This window comes from Doryrhamphus excisus, chromosome 9 (genome assembly GCF_030265055.1).
Source record: "Doryrhamphus excisus isolate RoL2022-K1 chromosome 9, RoL_Dexc_1.0, whole genome shotgun sequence".
Lineage (NCBI taxonomy): Eukaryota > Metazoa > Chordata > Actinopteri > Syngnathiformes > Syngnathidae > Doryrhamphus > Doryrhamphus excisus.
In genome coordinates this window covers 19,414,137-19,433,208 of record NC_080474.1, presented here as the reverse complement: position 1 = coordinate 19,433,208, position 19,072 = coordinate 19,414,137, and the positions used below count along the sequence as shown (strand labels likewise).

Below are 19,072 nucleotides of genomic sequence, written 5' to 3'. Positions count from 1 at the left end.
CGGGTCTCCTAGCTGTGAGGCCTGCATTCTAACCACTTGGATTGGATTAGTATTGGATTTTTCTAAGGCATCCCCGTTAGCAGTGTAGTGCATCAATAGTGACATTTCCCCTATTTTGTTCCGTGAGCCGAGTTCTGGTCAGTTTTTGGTGTTGACTAATGGAGTTCGAAACTGAAATTATCTTGGTAGGATTATAACAGATTTCTTTATTTTCTCCAGCTGCTGCGCCACCCAACACTTTGACGGATTACCATGCCCAATTGCTATTGTATGTTTAAGTGATTTTATTGTCTGTACTTCTTATGTGGGTTCGACAACAACAAAAACAAACTCAATGATTTGTTGTTTGTTGTCGTTGCGTTTTGGCAGCGGTCATAACGTCGGTGGGCCAAGATGAACGGGATTACGAAATCATAACGACTTAATTCAAAACACGTTAGGTCTTCACACAATGGGCCTCATTGACTTTGCACCATAAAGTATGCTTAACTGCGTGGTGGATGCTAGTGGTTATAATTAGCACGGCCAACAAATGGGAAGTTAGCATAACTCAACTTAATAACATTTTGTTGCAATCGTGTACATGTCAGTCAAACATGAATTCTGTCATCGTGTTATCACGTATAATTTGGAGTACTTTGTTGGGTATATGAGAGCAGGCAAGGAGGAGTGTGTAGTTTTTCTGCTGGCGCTGCAGGCCCATCATGAGTTTTATTGCAGTTTCCAGTGAAAGGAATATGATGTCATCGTCGTCATCATTAAATGTCCCGCCTGCAGGACAAAACCGCTTTACTTGTTTAACAGTTGAATTTACGTAAAATGAACAAGTCGTTTCTTTATAATAAACTCAACAAAATGGTTAAAACCATTTTCCAGTTTATTATTAAATTTGCATGTGTTAAAAAATATAGTAAGACTCCAACGTAGCCACTTTCTCACAAGGAAAAACAGTCTTTACAGTCTTTACAAGAGCAATAATTTAACATGAAAGAAATTAAAATAGTTTGCTACCAGCTGCTATCTTTTTTTGCACGTTACCTGGAATAAAATAATTGTCAAATTTAATTTTTAATAATTACAAAGATGCACTTGGTCTTGCAAATAAATCAAATTTGTATCTCACACAGCATTGTTAAATATGCGAAGGTGCAGGCAAAAATTATGTTCACAAAAATCCTAATTATAATAATCTATGTTTGTAATGTTGAAAAATAAATTCCGAATGTGCAACCATTATGTTTGAAATCAAATTTGGCAGTTTGTGAGTTAGAAAACTGTGCAAAAAAATGATCTTATCCTCCTATTGGCAGGATTCAGAATTGATTCCAGGCAGATTTTGATTCCTATGAATTAACCAAGAAAGAGACAGTGTTTTAAAATCATAAATCATATCACCAAAGTACTTTGGTACGTGACGAAAATTTAAAAAAAAAATTTTTTTTTAAACACGCTAAACCAGAGGTGGGCAAACTACGGCCCGGGGGCCACATGCGGCCCGCCAAGTGTTTGAATACGGCCCAAAGTATTTCATTGAAACTACAGATACAATAATTCCAGGTAGACTGTTACGTGTAGAATATATAGTATGCCCCCCCCGGTCAATTTTGTTAAGTCAATGCGGCCAAAAGCGAGTCAAAAAGTTTGCCCACCCCTGCGCTAAACTGTATTATGGAAAGCAGGAAGTGAACAAATGTGACAGTAAAAAAAAAACAAACAAAAAAACCTTAAACTGTATTATGGAAAGCAGGAAGTGAACAAATGTAACAGTTACTGATTGTAAAAGTACCAGATATGGAGGTGTTTTTTTTTTTTTTAATAAGCTTTGCTTCTTCCTACTCCTTTCGGACATGTGGAACTGTGAACTGATTATGTGATGCATTCAATTGTAATCTGATGCATGTTCAAATGAAATTAAACCATTACTATTACTATAAATACCTGCAACTTCAGCACCATTTTGAAATGTGTGTCAGCCCCATCATAAAGACCAGGCACATTTGGTAAATACGTAGTAGATGTAAATGCATAAAGAAAGAACCTTGAATAACCTGATACAACAACAAAAACACTATAAAAACACACACTATATATATTTTGTAGTATTTTCTAAACATCAACAGTATCTTAACAGAGCTTTGCAGTTGCTTTGGGCATTGAGTTAATACTTCAGTTGTGCTGTGTCAGCGTTCTTTGCCGCGTCATATAACATGCAGGTACGTCGTCTTGGTGTCCACTCCGATCACATTTTTGGCCGTGCACCTGTAAAATCCCGTGTCCCGACTCGAGGGATTCTGTATCACCAAAGAACCCCCGGGACTGAGATAACGGTTACCATAGATACGAGCTTGCCCCATCACCCTCAGCTGTGTCGTGTCTGGTGTTTCCCAGGTAACCACGGCACGGGGTGTTGCTATGGTGAGGCAGGGCAGCTCCACGGCGACGCCGGGACGCGTGTAGGTAACCGGCGAGGGACCCGTCGTGATGCGCGGCGGATAGGCGATGACTATGACGGGGACGGTGACAACCGAAATGGAGGAGGAATCACGGCTGGTGGATGTGCAGGTGTAGGTGCCTCGGTCAAACACGGACGTCTGCTGCAGAACCAGCGTACCGTCCTCTTGGACAACGTACCGTCCGGAGTCGCCGCTCTCGCCCTTGGACACGACTTTGCCGTTGGGGAAAGTCCAAGAAATGGAATCGTGGGTGTTTTTTGAGGTTTGAGAAACAGAGCAGACTAAACGAAGAGTTTCTCCATTAATGATGCTCATCAAGGAAGCGGTCTTGGTGCTCAGAGCTGGTCCTGAAACAGCCAAAGGTGCAGGAGGACCGACTGGATCAGGGGATTCAAGCGAAGATTCCCCACGTTCTGTAGGCTTTGAAGCAGTAATTGCTGGTTTCGATGGCGAGGTTCTTGAGCGAGGAACCGCGGATGAAACCGATCTGGATACTTCCTGTGGTTCTGTGACCGCCAACTCGTACTGAAGTCTGGTTTCTCCTTTGTCCGATCTAACTACGCAAGTAAAGGTCCCACTGTCGCTTACACGAGCTCCCCGCAGTTCCAAGGAACCGTTTCTGTGCACCGTGAGCCGGCTTCCGTAGTACGGTGCCGGGAGGACGCCATTACCGGGAAGATACCAAGTTAATGGCGGGGAACCGTGATATGGACACGGAAAAAGAACAGTTTGGCCTTTCGTTATTAGCTGCTTCGCCGCGGGTTTATTTGAGCTAATTCCGCTGTTCCTGTTTTTATCGTTAATTCCCGAGTCGCTATTTGTCCGGCTTGTGCTGAGGGTTCTACTACCGCTACGGTTAGCAGTAGCGCCTACGAGCGCTCCGTTTCTTGAAACGCTGCCGGGGTTTGCGTCGTTGTTCGACTTCATTGCATCTGCGACTTCGTTGCTGGTTCTTGTTGTTGTTTCACCGATTAAAGTTACTGGTCCATTTCTAGTCATAATTCCGATATTATCCGCTTTTACGCCTACGTTTCCGCCGCCGTTCACACCGATGCTGATAACGCGGCTGAGCTGGGTTTTGATTCCACTTGTAGGACTTTTGAATCCATTTTCAGAATGACTCCTTTGGGCTGGATTAAGAGCACCGGTTGCTACACTAAAGCCGTTGTTTCCATGACGAGGGACCTCCACCTCAAGACCCACCACCATTATTTTCTTCCCTGCTGAGTTGCTTGCTTGGCATGTGTAGTTTCCTGTATCGGTGTTCTGGACCAAACGGATCTCAAGAGTTCCTCCTGATGCCACCGTTATCCGATCGGAGTAAAAACCAGAACGAGATGGAATGGCGCGGTGTCCTGGAGAGAACCAGGTCACAGTTGGTGGGGGATCACCCATAGCCTGGCAGCGAATGGTGGCGGTTGCACCCTGGCGTACTTTAATGACTTGGTAGCTTCTGTCACCACTGAAAGCTGGAGGAGATCTTGTCATGACTTTGACGTTTACCTTCAAAGAAAACAAATTTTTAATAATTTTTGAAGAGTTTCTGTGTATTCCGACTTGTGTTTACCTTCATGATATCTTGACCTCCTTGATTCTCGGCATAACAGATATACTCCCCTTCCTCTCCCATGCCCACTGCCGGAAGCAGAAGCGTTCCGTTATCAAAGACGATTAACCTCCGCGTCCGTCCTGGTCTATCCGCCCCCTGCAACACACTGTTCACCGTTGTTCCATCTGGTAGACTCCAGCTCACAGCAGGGTTAGGTCGACCGGAGGCCAAACAGTCCACCTACAACAACCACAATCGTTGTTAGACATTTTTTTTGAAAGGGTAATGAATTTATAAAAAAACATATTTTCAACACTGGAAAACACATTGTATACAATTTAGTATACATACAGTACATGTAAACATTTACAGCTTTTAAATATTATTCATTCATTCATTCATTTTCTACCGCTGGAGCCTATCCCAGCTGTCTTCGGGTCGAGAGGCGGGGTACACCCTGGACTGGTTGCCAGCCAATCACAGGGCACATATAGACAAACAACCATTCACACTCACATTCATACCTATGGATAATTTGGAGTCGCTAATTAACCTAGCATGTTTTTTGGAATGTGGGAGGAAACCGGAGTACCCGGGGAAAAACACGGGGAGAACATGCAAACTCCACACAGAAATGTCCGAGGGTGGAATTGAACTCGGGTCCCCTAGCTGTGAAGTCTGCGCGCTAACCACTCGACCACAGTGCAGCCCCTACAGTATCATATATAGAAAAATATCCGTTGTCTATACCGCTTATCCTCACTAAGGTCGCTTGGGTATGCTGGAGCCTATCCCAGCTGTCTTCGGGGCGAGAGGCGGGGTACACCCTGGACTGGTGGCCAGCCAATCACAGGGCACATATAGACAAACAACCATTCACACTCACATTCATACCTATGGACAATTTGGAGTTGCTAATTAACCTAGCATGTTTTTGGAATGTGGGAGGAAACCGGAGTACCCGGAGAAAACCCACGCATGCACGGGGAGAACATGCGAACTCCACACAGAGATGGCCGAGGGTGGAATTGAACCCTGGTCTCCTAGCTGTGAGGTCTGCGTGCTAACCACTAGACCGCCGTGCCGCCTTTTAAATATTAATTTATATTAATTTAAATATTATATACAGTAAATATATATCAGACTCGGATATATCGGAAATTCGCTCACAACGGACAGATAAAAAAGAACCAATTTTTCTGTAATGCATTTCCAATAAAAATTCATTGCATATATCGGATTTTTTATAACGGATTTCGGACTATTTCGGACAAAATCTCCAGTCCCGTTCCGATGCATTTCCATTAAATTTCCCTCGCATATATCGGATGGCCGCATCGTGGCGCTCCGATTCGCCGAATCGTGACAGGCCGCTATACGACATCATTTGCAGCGTTGCCTGCGCGTCCAGGTACATTGGAAACATAGTCAAGGAAGTGCCTTTTTATAACGGATAAAATCCCATTTACGCGTATACCGGATATAAATCCGATATATGCGTAAAACGGACATTTTCCAGTATACGCATATAACGGATTTCGCTTATATCGGACAAAACCAGTGGGAACAATTGAATCCGATATATCCGAGGTTTACTGTATTAATCATCCATGAATCAGTTCAGCAAACTGCGCCCAGTTGGAAACTCTTTCTTGGTGAAAAAAAGACCTAGACATTATTACCTTTTTGAGGGAATTGAAATTTAACAGAGCAGACACCAAAATAGCCTTTCTAAATCCCATCTCGCCCAACTCCCCCACCCGCCCCGCCCCGCCCCAGCGCTGACATTCGGCCATGATATCTGAAGCATCTTACATCTGATATAGTAACTGAAATTGAATAGAGTTCTTGTTCCCTAATCCCTGAAAAGTTAGAAGATTGGTTTAAGACACATACTGATTAAATCATCGACCTCAAACCACCTCGGAAATCTCACGTCAGATAGTCCTTTAAAATCCACAGGTAGATTCCGTGCTTTGACATTGATGAATAATCCCTCAAAGTTTCAGAATAGTCATTTGAGTTTAGATTTCTGAGAAGAAATCTCTAAAATCAAAAAGGTTACCTTCAGCGCCTTCCCGAACGAGACCATCTGATTGAAAGGCAGCTTGTGCTCAATTTTCGCCGGCTTGACGACCACAGAAACACGCAAGAGACGATAGTCATCTGCAACCTTGTTTCGTGCAATGCAAAGATAGTCTCCGACGTCCCGTTCTGTCGCTGACTGGACCGACAGCGTGCCATTCGGGTGCACCTTCAGACGTCTGTCGAAACTTCAGTCGAGACATATACAAAAACAGACAAAAAGATGTGAGACTGTGAGAACAGATAATAATTACATTACTGAAACATTAAATCATTTCATAGACGGAATACCTAAAATGCATGTCGATCAATTTCCTGCTGGGTGTCCTCCAAATAATAATAGGGGACGGGTTCCCCGTTACAGAGCAGTGAAGCTGCAGTTTCTCCCCGTAGGACACGGTCGTGGTGGACGGTGAGCTGGACACAATCCGGGCTTTACTGAATGGAGAGACGGGCATGGAATGCAACACGACTGAAGCGTTGACTTTTTCAGACGTGTTTTTTCCAACCCCAAAGGACACTGTGGTGTTATGGGTCGCTGAGGGGGAGGTGACGACTGTTCTATTGATTTTTGAGTCTGCAGTCTGGTGAGGGTCAGGTGAGGATTTTGAGACCGTTCCTGGCCCTTTCTTGGATCCGTGAGAAGGTGACTGAGGGATCAGGTGAGGCTTTGAATGGTAGCCGTGAAGAGACGAAGAAGTGTTTTTCAGTATAGAGGATGCATCGCTTGTCCCGGTGGTTTCCTCTTTAATTTCTACTCTTACGGTCCTCATTTCGGTTCCAACTGCATTCGTGGATGTGCATTTATAAATCCCAGCATCCTTAGGCCCCACTTTTCGAATATGCAGGGTCCCGTTTGGCAAGACAAAAAGGTTCCCGTGGAGAAACTGTGTTGGCCGAACTTGAGCCCCACTTGGGATACGCCATCTTAAAGTCGGTGGCGGGGCCCCTCTCGCGGAGCAGTGTACATAAAGAGGTCTCCCTGGAGCCAAGAGGAGGTGTTCCTCTCTGGGTTGAGAGACGTGCAAGCGAACGGAAGCGCTGGCGGCGCCAGCTGAGTTGGAGGCCACGCAACGATATATGCCGCGGTCACTTGGTGAGATTAATGAAACATGAAGGGTTCCGTTCGGGTCCATGCTGATTCGATTGCTCGAGTTGGCAGTGGAGGTGAGGACAGAGCGATCCGGAAGAACCCAAGAGAGGAGAGGAGCTGGGACACCGCTAGCTCGGCATTCCAGGTGGACTTCTCCACCTTGATGGATGGTGGATTCTTTATAGCTGGGCAGCTGCATTCGAGGGGGACGTGTCCATACTTCCAAGGTGGTTAGCAGCCTTGTCGTGTAAAAAAAAAAAAAGTAGTGCAAATGTCTTATTGTCATCATAAAATGTGTAGAATTTGCATTCGGAACTGATAAAGTATTCTCACCGGTCGCGACCAAGGAAGCTGTAAGCGCTGCAGATGTACGTGCCCCTGTCTTGCAGCTGAACGTTTCGGATGACAAGACTGCCGTTTGGTAGCACCTCAAAGCGCTGAGACCTGGAATGGACTGACATGACCGCTCCTGAGACACACAAACCAAAAAAACAGTAAGTAAATCAGTAAAGGCAACAAATGCATAAACAAATAAGCGTACACAGATTCAGGACCATAAGCTACGAGTTAATTATGTGGTAATGAACATTTTCCAGATATGCAGCGCCCTGCAAAAGTCTTGGGTCATTATTACCCATTAGTTCTTAACAACGTGTTTATGTTGTTGTATGTTGTTTTACAGCTGACAAAGGAAATGACTGAGATGGAATTAACTGCGAAAGATTCCGGTATGGTACGTATATCCTCCATGTACAGTACATATAGCGTATGTGCTATGTATTCCTTGAATATGTGTGACTGCGAGCCATTATTTATTTATTCCATGTTTAACTGTATACATACAGATGGAATTTAAATTGGTTTCCAGAGATGGAAAACCTATGGTTGGTCTGCATGTTCTAAGTAGGTCCATACAGTAGAGTTGAGTTTTTAATTCAGTACACAAATCAATCATGTTTGACATTCATTCATTCATTTTCTACTGCATATCCTCACAAGGGTTGCGGGGATGCTGGAGCCTATCCCAGCTGTCTTGGGGCAAGAGGCGGCGTACACCCTGGACTGGTGGCCAGCCAATCACAGGGCACATATAGACAAACAACCATTCACACTCACATTCATACCTATGGACAATTTGGAGTCGCTAATTAACCTAGCATGTTTTTTTTGGAATGTGGGAGGAAACCGGAGTACCCGGAGAAAACCCACGCATGCACGGGGAGAACATGCAAACTCCACACAGAGATGGCCGAGGGTGGAATTGAACCCTGGTCTCCTAGCTGTGAGGTCTGCGCGCTAACCACTAGACCGCTGTGCCGCCCGTAATTAGGTTACGTAATTACTATGTACTGTGACAGTAGTATAATTGGATTAGATTCATTCGTTTTCTACCGCTTATCCTCACAAGGGCCGCAGGGGGTTGCTGGAGCCTATCCCAGCCTATCCCCAACAACCATTCACACTCACATTCATACCTATGGACAATTTGGAGTCGCTAATTAACCTAGCATGTTTTTGGAATGTGGGAGGAAACCTGGGGAAAAACATGGGGAGAACATGCAAACTCCACACAGAGATGGCCAAGGGTGGAATTGAACTCGGGTCTCCTAGCTGTGAGGTCTGCGCGCTAACCACTCGACCGACGTGCAGCCCTCATGTTTGAGGGCTAAATCATCTAAATGTAAGATAAGACTCATTTCCATGCAAATGCAATGTGTGTTGTACTCTATGTGCATATACTTATGTATATTTCTCCTATTTCCCACCTGTGGCAACCTTGGTCCATGTGATGGAGGGTTTTGGTTCTCCTTGAGCTTCACATGTCAGTCTTGCGATGCCTTCTGCTGGGAATGACACAGTTCTGATGTGTGGGTCAGCAATCTTTGGCCTGGATCGTAAAACCGGTACCTGGGAAAAATATTTTTGCAATCGCATAAAATATTAAAATGCACTAGCATGATACAAAAGGGTGCGATTGCAACACTAATGTTTAAAAATCATTCGATTCCAGAAAGTTCATCTGCGATGGGTTCATCACTTTGGATTGCACAGCTTTGTAAATGAATTAAAGTCTTATTGCAATAAATCCCGTGGGATTAGACTCTGATGATGCATAATGTTGTTGTAATGGATGCATGTGTTTTTCATCTCTGCTTATTGACAGCGTGCTGAAAAATCCCAGAAATTGAAGAACTGCCATAAACATCCCTTAGGTTTAATAGCAGCAGGTCATGTGATCACAGATTAGACTATTTTCAGATTTATCATGCATTTTCTGCTAAGCTTTTTTGCCCCCTTGGCTTGCACATTTGGGTTGAGTGTGTTTGCCTATAACTGTTTTCTGGCCCAATGTCAAATCTACATTTTAAGTATGCCCTAAAAGAAATGTCAAAACTTTCTAAATGACTGAAAAGACCGCAGAGATTTGTAAATAATTGAGTTTGTTCAAATTAAAGTGTTTTTATTATCTTTGTTACTGTCGTATGTGTGGGCTTTACGACACATTTGGCTTAAATCGTTTAAAAAAAAAAAAAAAAAAAATCCATTAAGACTCACCCGTGGGGAGGCAGGAAGAGGGGATGGAGACCACTGTGGCCTGCTGCTGTGTGAATCTGGAATGAAATTAGCTCCGGGGTTTCTCCAGTCAGTTGGGGGTCGACTCTGGTTCCAAGCGCCAGACGCAGGCCTCCCTTTGGGGTTGACCTGGCCGGTGCTTGGCCTCTCTCTGGATGACGTGGAAGTGCTTGAAGTTATTGTTGTGGTGGAAGCAGAGTTGTAGTTACTACTGGTTGGAGTTAATTTCATTTTGGCCGAGGTGGCACCAAACGTAGAAGTAACTAAATTCATTTGGGAACTAGCTTGGAATGGATCTGCTGCATCTGTACCACTGAAAGTTGTACTCGTGGGGAGGGTAGTGGAAGAATATATAACAGTTGTGGGAGCCGTAGATGTAAGCGTTGAAGACGTGGCATGTTTGGCAGTGCTGTAAACAGATGTAGTTACGGGAGACATTGTCGATGGACTAAAACGTTCCAATGTACTCGGTGTTGAAAGTGTGTCATCTAGAGCTGCAACACCAATACCGCTGGTAACGTAGTTATTTGTGGGACTGACTGAAGGAGTTGCCAAGGAAACAGTGGAGGGTAGTGTGGTGAGGATAGGAGACACGTTCCGTCCAACATCAAGTTTAGTTTCCAGGCCTTCACCTCCTGTGCCCGATGATCCATCATCATTGACGCTTGAGGTTTTTTGTGTTTTTGTGTGTGCATCATAAGAGTCATCAGTCACTGGTGATTGGGATTTAAAGACTGCAGTCATGTCTGTGTGTGTCTCCGTGTGAATGTGGGTCAATGGAGTCCGGGTGGAAGGAGTCTGTGAGGGCAAGTTGAATGTTGAAGTGGTGATATCAAGAGTGGTAGGAATCGTCGGATTCACAATGGTAACTTTTGGAGAAGAAAAAGTAGTTTGAGTATTAGCAGTCTCTTTCTCCGTAGTCGGTAGAGACGTGGTGAATTTCGACACTAGAGTGACAGTTGTCCCATGTTTTGGAGAATCAGGCAGAGGTCGCGGTGGTGTCATAGGTCGCCCCCTTGGCCTGCCGATGACTCGCCTCCGCTGTCCGATCCTCCTGCGAGAGTTCCACGGGCTTTGAGGCCGTGTTTTTGGAACTAAATTAGGCATGAATCCCCTCTGTGGTTTTGAAGGTCTGACTGTCGAGGAGGTGGGGTTAACTTCCTGTTCCTCTCCTCCAGCTGGATCTGGGTCAATTTCATTAGTTCCAAAGGTTGGTGTTAAGGTGACTGGATTTGTCCGTGTTGTTTCGGGGAGCTGTGTTACAGCCTCGTTCTCGTGTGTTTGTGTTTTCAAGGACCCGCGGTCTGTTTGTCTCTCAGTGTCTGTTTTTGTCCTAGTTTCCACTCGTGTTACGTCGTTTATTGTCTGAGTGGGATAAGTAGGATGTAGACTTTCCTCTCGCACAATAGCGTCATCGACTGACGACCCTTCAATTTCTGATCCGTCTGCTCCCTCGATGTTTGTGTCATCAACATGTTCGTTTCTTTCTGTGTTTTCTTCTCCTCGTGATGGTTTTGCGATGGGTCTCTCTGTTGTGATATCGTCACTGTTGTTAGCGAGCGTAGTCTTCTGACGTATCTTTGCCAGTAAGTCGGCCCATTTTTGAGGGTCTATTTTTTGTTTGTTTGTGGTGATTCTAGGCCTGTTCTCATAGCGGTTTCTTCTCTGCTCCGGTGACATCGGCCTCCCTCCTCTCCTCAAGAAACCTTCTCTGAAAGACCCTCGTCTTGGGGATTTACCGACTTGGAATCGTCTGTTTGAATTGGGTCTTGGGTGATTCCTATTACCGACAATAGTGTTCTCTTTTTCCTCCTCAACTTCATCCCCTGATCCTTCCTCTATTGGATGTAATAGCGGTGCTCGTATCTTTGTTGATCGTCCAGAGGCTGACTGTGGCCCCACTGGGACATCTCCAAGAGACAGAGACTTCCGTGGGTTTATTTCTAGGTTCGTGGACAAGGAGGCGCTACCGTACTGGTTGACAGCAACACAACGGTATTGACCGGCATCTCTCCGAGAGGGGTTGTAAAGAAATAGACTCCCATTTGATTGCATCATAAGTCCACCTGATACTGCTAGTCCCTTCCGAACTATATTTCCATTTGGTAACACCCAACTTGTGTGTGGTTCCGGTGAACCAGATACCCTGCAAGATAGACTTACGGGCTGTCCAGCTTCTCCTGTGACAGGAGGTCCAACTTGCTCACCTGTCGGTGGTGCAGAGGACTCCTCGACTATCAGGCGTATAGGGAGAAGATCTGAATCAGTTCCAGCCTGGGCTAAACAGTAGTAAAGCCCTGTATTTGAGACTTCCACCTTCCGCAGCAGGAGCCCGGTGTCAGAGGCCTGAATCCTACCATCATGACTACCGGAAGGCGAAGTAAGTTTTGATCCGTCAGGGAGAAGCCAATGTACTTGGGGATTACCAGAACTTAGAAGAGGGCAGGGGAGCTCCAGCCTGGAACCTGCTATAGCTGCTAGCGCTGTGGCGGTACGGTTAGTTGAAATGAGTACCCATGGGTGAGAAGCGGTGTCAGATGACGCTGGATCTGTTGTGGGGTCAGGACGAGCAGAAACCCTTGTGGAGTATATCAGGCTGACCGCATGCCGACTAGACTGTGCTCTGTTGAGCTGAATTCCGATTGCCTCCTGCATTAACCAGTGCGGTCCTGTTTGGACGGTGGCTTTGACTCCAGTATTATAGTAACCCTCCGACTCGGTTGTTTGCCTATAGCGGTATGCCAAATCTGGAGGTTTATTCGACATGATTTCCCTCTCAAGTTGCACTGCAGTCTCACTATAGTAAGCCAGGATCCTCCAAAGACTCTCATGGCTCGCTCTTTCCATGGGGCATTCCAGAGTGAGAGACAATGCCATGGCGACAGGAGAAGAAGAGGAAAGGGAGAGATCCGGGGCAGGAAACTCATTCTGGGAGTCCGCCGAGTGAGTGATGCTGCAGCGTAGTTGGACACTGTTCCCCTCTTGGTCCGACAGCCCAAGGGAAGCATTGCCTAAAGGCTTTCGGAAGGATTCACCAGGTTGAATTTCAGTGACTTCCATCTCAGGATGCGTTTCTTCTCCTCGTAGGAAAATCACAGGGGATTTGCAGGTCAGATCTTTCAGTTCTAGCAGGTTTTGACCTTGAAGTGCACTTGGTGATTCGCATATTGGACATTGAGGACCTCCGGCACATTTCAATAGTTCTAGTTGAAAAGACAGACAAAAAGAGATAAGAGGAAGTGATCCCTTATACATTATATGATAATGTGCACATTTCATCCGTCTGTGCGTGTCACTTATGCCAGATTTTGCACGCACGCTCTTCTGTACTATTAATTACACTTCATATCACTTACTAATTCGATATGGTTACTTAATCTGCTCATAAATCGTAAATATGCAAAACCTAATTATTCCGCAGCAAGCGTTAGCCTTTGTTTCAACAGCCTGCACACAATGCTGCCAATATATTAGTCATGGGAGGTTAAGTCTAGCATGTCAAGGAGAAACATTTCAAATTCTTGTCTTCTATTGCATCCTCGTGAATGCCTGAAATAAACCAGAGATTGAGAATACGAGGAAAAAGAGGGAACTTGATTTCAATCAGATGAAAGAGATGTCAAAAGTGTACAAAAATGTCATTTGATGTATTTGAATGCGAATACATACAAGTTATAAAACATATCACAGGCTTGTCAATCAGTCGGAAAGTGACTTTCACATTTTTATCTTCATTCCTGATGCTAATCCTTTCCATTTCTCTTGCTCCTCACCTTTATTTTCATTTTACTCACATAAAAAGTGGCCATTATTAAGTGACAACAAGACTAAATTAAAGGCAAACTCAAAATCTTCAGTAAGAGCAAACCTTGGTGAGTAAAATGCCAGGTGGGGAACCAACTCATCCTGCAGTCACAGCTCCAGGGATTGGCCTGCAGCGCTACTGTTTCCAGCATGGGGGCGGTCTGAAAGGTGGTCCTGGGGAGGGTGCGTAGACTGTTGTTGGACAGATCTAAGTGCCTACACAGGGGAACATGTTTCAAGATTTACGGTGTGTCAGCAAAGAAGATGAAAGACAGTAAATACCGCAGTTAGCCGCAGTAAAGGCCCGACTAGAAAAATACTTCTGATGTCACCACACAATGGCAATGCCTCACAATGGCGCTACATTTATGAAAAAACTGTTTTCTATTAAAATTTGACGTATAGATAAAGCATCTGTTTTCTGCTCTTGGTTACATGTAAAAAAAAAAAAAAAGAAAAATCAAAGCTGCCAGAAATAAATTGTCTCTTGACAAACAAAGCTATTGTAAATGTTTTTTGTTTACGTTTGACTGGAATGCTTTGAGGTGGAACCTCAATGTTCCCAACTTTCCAGCGATCTTGAATGCAGCATATTGTAAATCACAGACGATCTAAGAACATGTAGGACCGCAAAGTGGCAAGAAAAGCTACAAATACGACTGTTTTCATGCAAATATGAGCTAATTGTGGCTTACGACCGACCTGAGTGTAGAAAAGTAGAAAGTGTTGAGGAGGGAAACCGTGCACAGAGCTTGGGGATGAAGCTGATGCAGCCCGTTCCCTTGCAGACGGAGCAAACGGAGGTTTGGCAGCTGGAGAAAAGCCCGAGGGTGGATGTACTGGATGTGGTTGTGATCCAAGTACAGACGCAGTAGCGAGGTCAGGCCAAAAAAGGTCTGGGATGAAGGGATCTCTGTCAGCTTGTTGTAGCTCAGTTTTAGTATCTGCGGAAGGAGCAGATGGTTATATTAAATGACAGGAGAACAAGTTTGCATTTTAAACTGAGGACTCGTACTCTTCCGGTGTCCATTGTCAGGTCCTGGGAATAAAGCTGACAATAAAGCAAGAGGGTCCACGATGATGAAAAACATATTGTGGATTTTCTGTGAAGATAAATCATCTCCCTGGGGGTGGCTGGGTACATATTTTCCAGCTGCTGACAATTTTAGCACGTGGAGATGTCAGCATACAGAAAAATGTATTCTATTGTCACACTGCGGCTAATACATCCTCATTTTCCTGGGAAATGAAAGGCGCCAATGACTTGGGTAAAATCTCATGCCTTCAGGTTTCTTTTAACATGCCCACTGTGAGTTTAATGGACTGCTGTCTTATGCAATAGCTGCATTTCATCCCTGCAGGCGTCCAACTCTAGACATCATTCACATAACCCAAAAGATTTTCAAATCTGAATAAACAATGTGCCTTTGTCTGAGGCAACTGTTAAGAATTGCTGTTTTAGCAAAGTTATAATTACCAGATGTGACTATAATAACATAAAGAGTGTCATTTTTATCACTTTTTTTTTAGTTAGCAGTTTACTTCCTGGTTGATGGAGGACAATAAATAGGGCTGAATAAAACTTTAAAAAATTTTGCTTCACATTTATGCACATTTTCTGATTAGCATACATCTTGTACATGGTTATGGTTATGGTTTTATTTCATTTGCACATGCATCAGATTACAATTGAATGCATCACATAATCAGTTCACAGTTCCACATGTCCAAAAGGAGTAGGAAGAAGCAAAGCTTATTAAATCCTACCCCTCCATATGGTACTTTTACAATCAGTAACTGTTACATTTGTTCACTTCCTGCTTTCTTAATATAGTTTAAGTTTTTTGTTTATTTTATTTTTGTCACGTACCGAAGTAGGAGGTGATATGAGCATCCAATGACATAATGGTTACCATAGTAACTGTCAATATAGTGATATGTACAGCACATCATGACTGGTTCAAGACTCTTCATCCTTGTATTTAGCAAACATCAACTGCTTGTATTGTTTCTTGAATTGGCTCATCGTTGTGCATTGTTTGAGGGTCTTACTCAATCCATTCCAGAGTTTGATTCCACATACTGAAATGCTATGGCTTTTTAACGTAGTCCTAGCATATAAGTGTTTCAATTTTAGCTAATTGGTTATTTTTAGCCATGGAAATAGGAACCAGTCCATCACCCGTCTATTTACATTTAGCATTTTCTGCTGGGTTTTTGGTATCATTTCATTTCTACAATGTACAGTGTGCCAATAAAAAAACAAGTTGCCAGCCTCAAATGGCCCCCAGGCTGCACTTTTGGCACCCTGACCTACACAGTAAGGGGTTAAATGTACTCTATGACAAAATACATATTTTCCTGATACACTGTATCGCAATTGCCTTCAACAATACGCAGCCCAGGGTCATATAACAGCCATATATTCAAAAGTGAAGGGTCCTTATGTTCAGCCTCACATGGAGTCCCAGTTTACCTGCAGTGATTTCAGGTCTTTGAACAGTGCATCCGGCAGGCTGTAGATGACGTTGCTGTGCAGCATCAAAAGCTCCAACCTCTCCAACCGGGCGAGCGAACCGTCATGGATCCTGCTGATGCTATTGAATCTGCAGGTGCACCCCCACACACCACCCCCACCAAAAAGAACACAGATCATCATCAACTTAACAAACATTCTTTACTTCCACTGTGTTGTGGTTTGACACCTCCTCTCTGTGTTAGCGCAGTAAACAAAATACACCATCTGACAAACTTTGTGTGCAGCCGTTACCCCAAGTTGATGCGACGTGTGTGTACGGGCAATCCGGGAGGGACGGTGAGCAGAGAACGGAAAGTACAGTGGACTTCGCTGGCCTGGTAGCAGTTACAGCTCCTGGGACAAGCCTGGGCCCCGGGAGCCAGGAGGGCCAAGAGTGCAGCAGCCAGGACACACACATGACCGGGATACATCTTCATCTTTAAGGTTAGCGCTGATGGGACGATAAAGACCTCATTGAAAGGATGATTGTTTTGACGTGATATAGGTTGAGACACTTTTAATTTGCATGGCGCTTTGCAACACATGGCTACCTCATGTTTGGGCACAGCCTACTGTTATTGCACCTGTCCCTAAACCAAATGCAACTTCAGGCCTGCTGGACTAATTTGCTTGTGAGAAAGTAGAGCACATGTGATGCATAACGTTAAGCACTCTTGCACAAACAATTGACATCCAATGCTGTATCAAATAAGATTCCATTTTTGATTGACACTTTCATGTCATGTGTTTTATGCAAGAATGTGGAAAGGCAGGCAACATTCTAAAAGTGGTTTATAGTCTAGTCAAAATATTAACACCACTAGTAACCACTCTCTGACTTTCAGGTCAATTATTATCATTATCTTTTGTATTGATATAGGTTTCATATAAAGCATTCATTCCACTATGCTAGTTTCTTGTGGTTTGCTAGCTGGATACAATTATTATCGTTATATTTTGTATTAATATAGTTTAGTTTCATATAAACGATTCATTCCACTATGCTAGTTTCTCGTGGTTTACTAGTTGGATAAAATTATTATCGTTATATTTTGTATTAATATAGTTTAGTTTCATATAAACAATTCATTCCACTATGCTAGTTTCTCGTGGTTTGCTAGCTGGATAAAATTATTATCATTATATTTTGTATTAATATAGTTTAGTTTCATATAAAGCATTCATTCCATTATGCTAGTTTCTCGTGGTTTGCTAGCTGGATAAAATTATTATCGTTATATTTTGTATTGATATAGTTTAGTCTCATATAAACCATTAATTCCACTATGCTAGTTTCTCATGGTTTGCTAGCTGGATAAAATTATTATCATTATATTTTGTATTAATATAGTTTAGTTTCATATAAACCATTCATTCCACTATGCTAGTTTCTCGTGGTTTGCTAACTGGATATAATTATTATCATTATATTTTGTTTTAATATAGTTTAGTTTCATATAAACCATTAATTCCACTATGCTAGTTTCTCATGGTTTGCTAGCTGGATAAAATTATTATCATTATCTTTTGTATTGATATAATTTAGTCTCATATAAACAATTCATTCCACTATGCTAGTTTCTTGTGGTTTGCTAGCTGGATAAAATTATTATCATTATCTTTTGTATTAATATAGTTTAGTCTCATATAAACCATTCATTCCACTATGCTAGTTTCTCGTGGTTTGCTAGCTGGATACAATTATTATCGTTATATTTTGTATTGATATAGTTTAGTCTCATATAAACCATTCATTCCACTATGCTAGTTTCTCATGGTTTGCTAGCTGGATAAAATTATTATCATTATATTTTGTATTAATATAGTTTAGTTTCATATAAACCATTCATTCCACTATGCTAGTTTCTCGTGGTTTGCTAACTGGATATAATTATTATCATTATATTTTGTTTTAATATAGTTTAGTTTCATATAAACCATTAATTCCACTATGCTAGTTTCTCATGGTTTGCTAGCTGGATAAAATTATTATCATTATCTTTTGTATTGATATAGTTTAGTCTCATATAAACCATTCATTCCACTATGCTAGTTTCTCGTGGTTTGCTAGCTGGATACAATTATTATCGTTATATTTTGTATTGATATAGTTTAATTTCATATAAACCATTCATTCCACTATGCTAGTTTCTCGTGGTTTGCTAACTGGATATAATTATTATCATTATATTTTGTATTAATATAGTTTAGTCGCATATAAACAATTCATTCCACTATGCTAGTTTCTCGTGGTTTGCTAGCTGGATAAAATTATTATCGTTATATTTTGTATTAATATAGTTTAGTTTCATATAAACCATTCATTCCACTATGCTAGTTTCTCGTGGTTTGCTAGCTGGATAAAATTATTATCATTATATTTTGTATTGATATAGTTTAGTTTAGTTTAGTAAATAGTTAAAAGCTTACCTTAAAATCCTTCAGTCCGATGGTGTGACTTATCCATTTTTCCCATCAAATACGTATTTGTAGTCCCAGAAACTTGCGTGGATTTTTTTTTCAAACCTGTTACCTACTTGAGCCACCCATTTGCTCCGTCTTTGACGAATTAAAAAAAAGTCCTCCCAAAGTTGTCACGGTGGTAAAGAAACAACAAAAACACACAAAAAGTCTTAAAATGATCCAATCCACAGCCGGCTTTAGTAGCATCCCATCGGTTTCCCTGTGCGTGGGGGTGTGTTTGTGAGTCCCGGGATAAACTGGAAACTCCTCCGCTAATGTGTGCGCGTGTGTGTGTGCGCGGGTGTGTGTGTGTTGAGGGGAAAAAAAAGGAGCGTGGACTCAAGTCAACTTGCAGAGGGGCTTTCACCCCCAAAGGAGGGGCTTGACTTTACTGTATCTCTTCAATGGGGGTTCCTCTCTGGGTGTTGTAATGGGAACCTGAACACATCACGTGATGCTGTGTTCCTCCATGTTGGACGCCTTCTTTAGCATTTATTTGGTGTTTATAAAGAAAACCAAATAGACAAAACTAA

General features: G+C 42.9%; 1 protein-coding gene across 1 annotated transcript; it reads right to left on the bottom strand.

The window, feature by feature from the left end:
* Positions 1 to 903: 903 nt before the first annotated feature.
* On the bottom strand, positions 904 to 18,797 carry LOC131136235 (matrix-remodeling-associated protein 5-like). Its single transcript, XM_058082869.1, has 12 exons — positions 18,507 to 18,797; positions 16,329 to 16,527; positions 16,035 to 16,164; positions 14,261 to 14,502; positions 13,623 to 13,774; positions 9,737 to 12,957; positions 8,947 to 9,088; positions 7,514 to 7,649; positions 6,379 to 7,419; positions 6,068 to 6,275; positions 4,021 to 4,242; positions 904 to 3,956 (listed from the first exon to the last, which is right to left on the bottom strand). The coding sequence occupies exons 2-12, from the start codon at positions 16,511 to 16,513 to the stop codon at positions 2,199 to 2,201; spliced, it is 7,437 nt and encodes a 2,478-aa protein (XP_057938852.1). The 5' UTR covers positions 16,514 to 16,527; positions 18,507 to 18,797; the 3' UTR covers positions 904 to 2,198.
* Positions 18,798 to 19,072: the final 275 nt, after the last annotated feature.